The sequence below is a fragment of the Aythya ferina genome (genome assembly GCF_964211825.1).
Source record: "Aythya ferina genome assembly, chromosome: 3".
In the NCBI taxonomy this organism is placed as follows: domain Eukaryota; kingdom Metazoa; phylum Chordata; class Aves; order Anseriformes; family Anatidae; genus Aythya; species Aythya ferina.
The window spans coordinates 4,723,120-4,729,723 of record NC_140298.1 but is presented as its reverse complement, the minus strand read 5'-3'; the positions used below and the strand labels follow the sequence as shown (position 1 = coordinate 4,729,723).

The following is a 6,604-nucleotide window of genomic DNA, read 5'->3' as shown; positions in this document are numbered from 1 at the left end:
ATGCCAGCAAAACTCAAAATTGCTTCTTTCTTCAACAGGAATTCAAGGTATTTCAGAAATGCCAGTTTAAAACTAAGGCTTACAATAGTATCAGAAAAATTCCCCTCCCTACTTGCATACTAAAAAGACCATCGGTCAAATGTAGAAGCATAAAAATCAGGGATTGTGTGAGGTGAACTGTGCAGATACAAAGAAAGTTGTGGGACCTGATGGACTGCTTTAGATATTAGTTTTGTATTACAGAGTAACAGCATTAAGAGGCTTCCAGCATGCTAAGTGTGCACAAACTCAGAAATAAATCCCCAATCCAGTCTTACAGGGCATCACCGCATACTTCAGAGGAAGTGCATCATGTTTACCCACAACGTTAATCCTTTCATGGGCAGCTGAACTCCCAGAAAGGGCAGCTTTCTTCCCATCTTTTCCTCCTTGTTTTGCAGACCCTTCCGACTCAAATTAAGTCATTAAATTAGCCCAGCCAAAAGGAGTGGTTGAGGCTAAAGGATGGGACGAACAAACAGGACTTCTCGCTTTTAGCAGTAGCCAGTTATGATAATCAGTGTCTCACAGTGCTGCATCCAAGGATTAGACACAGGAAAATCCCCCACATGCTTAAGTGGCTGCAGTACAGGGAGGACAGATGTCCACAGGCAAGAAACAGTTTTCTTTTCTGACAATTAAGACTGGCAACAAGACTGTGTTTAATTGCGTGAACAGATAAGGTACCATGGAAGCCAGTTGCCAACAAGACTAAAACCAAATGTATTTGCCTTTGCACAGCTCCAAACTTGCTACTAATAGTTAGGCTTTACTAACAAGCCGATTACTAACAATAGTTACTAGGCAGGTTAGTAATAAGAAGGTTAGTAAGAGTAAGCAGGTTACTGATTAACAGTAAGTAACCCTACTGCAACACAGGTAGGAAATTCTGGTTTCCAGCATACTGAGCTGTTACAACCCCTGCCATTATCACATTATTCAGCTCACTACTCTGTTTTCAAACACATCCCTCCACACTCACAGACATACATGGTTCTCGTGAAGGGCTTCTGATAACTTGCTATGCTTTTAGTGTATGTTTCATGCCACTGTACGATTTCTAGAATGGATATAAACACAATTTCCTTTTGTATTAAGTAGTAAAAGCTAACAAACAAAAATCAGTCCTTACAGCTCTTGCTGCATCTCTTCCTTGCTGATTAAGTTCTTCTCTGTGGAGCTCAGTCCAGTAACACCTTTACACCTGAAGGCACTGGAACTTCTGAGGGCATCATCACAGCTGGTAAAGCAATAAGCAATACCTAAAAGGACAAAGACATTCACAAATTATTGCTTGGCCTCAGTTTAATTAGTTCATTCATTTTTATTCCGAAGGCATTTACAGCAATATAGTAGCAGAGGACAAGCCAACAATCAACAAGTTGATCTGATTTTCTGGTTTAGTAAAACCAAAACTTAAAAATTGTAAAGTCCATAAACATCCTTTACTACATTATGCTTTTCCAGAGCTTGTGGTAAGCAACAATAATATTTAAAATGTACACGCACTTTACATACCTGTGTGCAGCCTAGCAATCCATCATAAAGCTTCAGTAGAAAAGTAATATTTACTCATGACAGGAAATACACTGCAATAAATCATTTTTTTTTTTTCAGAAAATCCTTCAGACAGCAAAAGCCTGTTTCTTTAAAGCTAGAATTAAAAAATGTGCTTATTAATCAGCTCCAGAAGGAACAGAGAGCACATTTTCAAATTCTGGAACCTGTGGTCTCAAATTCCTAACATAAACTTTTAATACAAACTCTACTATGCTCACTCTAGATGAGAATAAAAGTTGAAGTGTCAGAACATCTTTACTTACTCTATTGCCTGAAAGTCTAGAAAGGGTATATCTGCCTTCAAGAAATCCTAAAATTATTAAGAAATGCCTATCAGTTGGTTCATAAAGTTGATAATTCAAAACTGTGAGAGTTCCTGAGGCAGTTGGATCAGAAACATGTAAATATAAGAGAGCTGAGATATTTAGCAATTAATCATTTAAGCAATTATGCAGAAGTTTGTAGAGTTACCCACTTTGAAGGTTAGCACGAACTATTACTTCCTGTAAAACTGTCCCTTCCATTTTTTCGGTGAGAATTTCCCATTTCCCTTGTTGACCAGATTCATAGTTGATTCCTGGCTGAAACCTTCCTTCTCCTCATATTCTGTTAATGCTAATTTCATTCAGTCCTAGCAAGCTGAGGCTGAGTTTCAGTCTCCCTGGGTAGCTGTCTGGGTACCCGTTTGCCTGCTCCAGCTTGTTGCTTCCCCTGAGAACATGCTCCTTCATAGCACACAAGCTCCCCTGTTCACACAGCCTCCTTCCTACTGAAAGGCAGCTCAGTGCTGCACAGAAATAGCCTTCAGCTTCAAACCAGCCACGCAACTTCACTCCTGGGGTTGAGAGGCTTCTGAGGAGGGTATCTGGACTTTTCGAATTGATGAAAACAGCTAGAGTTATTACTGACACCCATTCCTCACTAACTGCACGCACAAAACAATGAACGCTTCAAAACAAGAAACCAAGTTGCACTGTTCCTTTCAGAAGCCAAAAACCACATTTGAAGTCTGGGGAAGAATGAACCTATTCAGTGTCTTCACATGTTTCTGAACACAGGTATGCAAAACACGTGTACATTTTACATACCTGACCCAATATCCATTAGGCTGCACTGGGACATTGCTAACATCCCCGTATTTCCACCAAAAGCTGAGGCCCAGCTGTGTGAGGGAGATTCTTTGTCAAGGACTTTCTGTAGTTCCTCCACCTTCTCCAGAAGCAAACCATTTTCCATTCTTACCTACCAAACCAGACATGTTAATATATTAACTCATTAGAGAAAACAGCATCCTCTAAGCTTGTTATGTTTCTGAAGTTACTCACAAAACACAGGGATAATACACAGTAATGCCATTCTGCACTGGCTTGAGACATGGTTATTTCCAAATGGCATTAGCTGGAAAATACCCATAGCTATGAACACCTTTAGCATTGGTGAGGCAGTACATTCTCTTTAAATAGAAAAAGTTGCTCAATTTTGTTCAACGGCTAGCTCTTTTTCAGACACCAAGCAGACTGTATAACACCAAAGCCTATCATCTAACCTCCTCATCCTAATGCCCAGCCAACAAGATGCTAAAATGGCACATGACTGAGCTCAGTGCCATTGTTTACCTGTCAAATACACTTGATTTAATACCAAGTTAAAAGAAAATTCACTCTGGAACATGCTTCTAAGAAACAAATCCCTGCATAAGTCCTCTCTCCAGGAGAGTTGCCACATCCTAAAGGACCTTCCATCCCCTGCTATTGCTGGCAGCCAGCTGAAGGGGCAGGAAATCCAAGTGGGTTGCCCAGGTACACTGGGGGCCTTCCAGCATGCAGTCTTCCAGAGGACCTTCTGCACTGTTCTCATGCAAGACCTGTGTATTGACACAGAAGACTCCTAAAATACTGGCAAAAATCTTTGAATCCCTCAGGCAGAAGTAGTTCTGGAAGGGGCAATTATTAGGATAAATTAGCAAAGGCTGTCCTCATGGCAATTAGCCTGCAGATGAGATTCCTTATGGTTTCTCAAAAGGGAGCTCAAAACAATATAAAGAAACTGCACAGCAAAATTTGTAAATCACCTTGCAGCTACCAAGTAGTTTCCATGATGCGATAACTTCAAGAGGAAAAAAAAGAACTAATACTTTTCTCAAAACCTCAATAAAACACTATACATAAACAACAGCACAAAGATGCTGAAGTACACAGTTCTTCTGTGAACTTCTGTGCTTCATGGGATTCTCAGAAAAACAAATGAACTTCCTTTTCATTTTTTGTTGTATTCCAACTTAACTCACCACCTCGAGAGTCATTTTCATACATTACCCATTCAGCACAGACCCTCAGGTCTGCTATTTCCATCAAGCAAGCATCCTGTAAAACAACAGAAATGATCATAACTTGATAAATTATTTGTTGTTTGTGTCCACAAACATGTAAGTATGCACGATTCACTTTCCATAAATGAGAACAAAGGGCTGAGGCAGCATGACATGCTTGCTAAACTACTTGTGCAAACGTTTTTTTTAACCAAACTCTGGTTTCACAGAACAGTTGAATGAAGAGTTTGCTTCAAGCAAAAAGAAGTATTTTTTCCTCAGCCATAATACACGAGCACATCCCAAACATTTTTCTTACTTTGTATATAAATATATTTATATACTTATATGTTTTATATATATATATATATATTTATATATATATATATGCCCCTGCCACCCAAAAAGCATGTGAGGGAGAAGATTTTCTATTTTTCTCCCACTCCTTAAAACAGTTTCTCTTGTTCAAATTTCTGCAAATTTTCACTGTTTAGTTTCCTGCTTTGTTCCCTCACCAGACTCTGCTTGTGCCAGTGCAAGGGAGAAATGAGAATAAAGGCAAAAAAGACCAAGAGAACCTCTTTCAGCAGCAGTACCACCTCAAGGTATGCATGGAAGGCAGCCTCCCTGAAGACTGGAGGATTCGGTGTAGTCACACAGGTCTGTTTGGGTCCACTGGCTTTACAGGAGAGCAGAGCTGGCTGAAACTGAAAACCAGTCAACCAGTCACAAAAAAAAAAAAAAAAAAAAAAAAAAAAGCATTGCCGGTGACAGATTTTCTTTCGTGTCTTTCAGTAATCAAAATCAAGATCCCCCCATTGCTGGAGCATATACAATTTTCAAAAAGAAGGTATCCTCTTTTAAAAAACATCCTATCAGAATAGAAACACAGGCTATGTTCCAAAGGATACAGTCGTTTTCTATATTGGAACTATGATGGAGTCTTTCAGGTTTGTTTTGTTTTGTTTTAGAACTTCCTGTAGCACTTTTGGACTCAGTATCCCAGACATTTTGCTGCAGACATGCCTGCTTACCTCCCAGCCACACAAAGAACAATTCTAACAAGAGGGATTGTACTATATACTGTAAACATTGGGAGAATAAAATAGAAAGATTAAGGAAAAAATAATTAAAAATAGGACTCTTTGCAAAGGAAATAACTATGTCATTGTTAAAACAATGGTTCATTTTAGGCCATATCTCATTGCACTTCGACTCAGGAAACCTGAGGACAAATGTACTACAGCAGCTTGTGCTCTGTTTTCACTGCATGCCAGGGACAACACCACAGATTTCAAGGGACTTAATAAGAGATTAATTGGGGGAATATGCTTTCTTAGAGCAAAGTTCTGACAACACCTGCAGCACTGGAGATGATGAAAGTGAAGGTCACTTGGTTGGAACATCTCAGCTCTCCAAGTCCTCCACGGCGCAACGGTTCAGTGAATAACTGCTGATGAGGCCCTGATCCCAGCCCGATGAAAGAGGGATAATGTGGCAGAAAAGCACTCAGCTGCTCATTTTCAAGCTATCTTATTCCCAGCAAGAAGCCTACCTTTGACTTTACATGAACTGCAAGGATTCAGTTCTCAGGATTTCACTTGCTAGAGGAAAAAAAATGGTCCCACTCCCTCTAATCACAGAGCAGTGCTGTGACCTGCACACTCACAGCCCCGGAGAGCAGTGAAGTGTTAGGATGTCTTAACCACTTCCTCCAGTGTTTTGCCAGGAAGAATAATACATCTTCATTACCAACACCACGGTATTTCTTTTAATGCTGTAACAGATACAAAGTTCATACAGAATTTGTTTGCTTCTTTCATAAAGGGAACTCCACAAGATCACATCAGTTATTTTCCATTGCATAAAACTCAGAAGCTGTCTCTCTCTATCCAATGTCAATGGACATTAAGGAAAACTCTGTCCCCCAACAACTTCAAGGGTGCCACATCTGTCCCTTCATCCTTTTTCATCTTCCCCAACACAGAAAACAAGCAAAAAGCCACCTTTCCTGTATATATTTCAAAGTTAAATTGCTTTAGAGCAAGCATAAGAAGTGGGAAGAAAACTGCTGTACACTGGCATGCATGCATCAACACAACCACATTTCCTCTGATAAGCACCTTCTCATTATCCAGAATCAGTTTTTTTTTTTTTCCTTTTCCCCTTTGTTTTTTGTCCTTTTGAGCTTTGACTTTTTAACTCCTCCATCTGAAGAAACAGCTTGCTGTGCTTCATGTTGGTCCTCTGGGCTCGCATCTCCTTTCCATCCTGAGCTCCTTCCAGACAGGCTCGAGTTCTCCATTTTGATTAATGAGCTGACCTTGGTAGGGAGAAAAGACTTAACGAGCTCCATGTTCACTCTGAACTAAAGCTTAAATGTCCTCTTAAGGCTGAGCACATACTGGGAAAATTAGGATGGAAGGCCTAGGCAGTAAGGGAAGTGGGTGCTTTACCACTGACTAAAACAGGGAGCAGGATTTCACCCACATCTCCCTCTGGAGTCATTTTGAACACTGAAAAACAACATTATAGCTGGACATTTTCCACAAGGAGGATTCCGGAATCCTTGCCAGCTGAAGAAATAGGCTATGCTAAAGCTGTGCATTATCTTGTCAACGAGAAGAACTCTCCTATAGCAAGTCCATTAATATTAATGAAATCCTGTCTTTTGTCTCCCTATTCCTCGCCCAAGTC

General features: G+C 40.1%; 1 protein-coding gene across 1 annotated transcript in view; it reads right to left on the bottom strand.

Moving 5' to 3' along the window:
- Nucleotides 1–1,215: 1,215 nt before the first annotated feature.
- The window catches only part of LOC311434195 (uncharacterized protein), a 68,960-nt gene continuing 63,571 nt past the window's right edge, over nucleotides 1,216–6,604 (bottom strand). The window contains exons 10-14 of the mRNA XM_084514207.1: nucleotides 4,486–4,614; nucleotides 3,915–3,962; nucleotides 2,688–2,841; nucleotides 1,863–1,909; nucleotides 1,216–1,301 (exon numbers count right to left, since the gene is read on the bottom strand). Of these exons, the coding sequence (XP_084370333.1) occupies nucleotides 1,221–1,301; nucleotides 1,863–1,909; nucleotides 2,688–2,841; nucleotides 3,915–3,962; nucleotides 4,486–4,614 (459 nt within the window). The 3' untranslated portion in view covers nucleotides 1,216–1,220. The remainder of the gene's footprint in view (nucleotides 1,302–1,862; nucleotides 1,910–2,687; nucleotides 2,842–3,914; nucleotides 3,963–4,485; nucleotides 4,615–6,604) is intronic.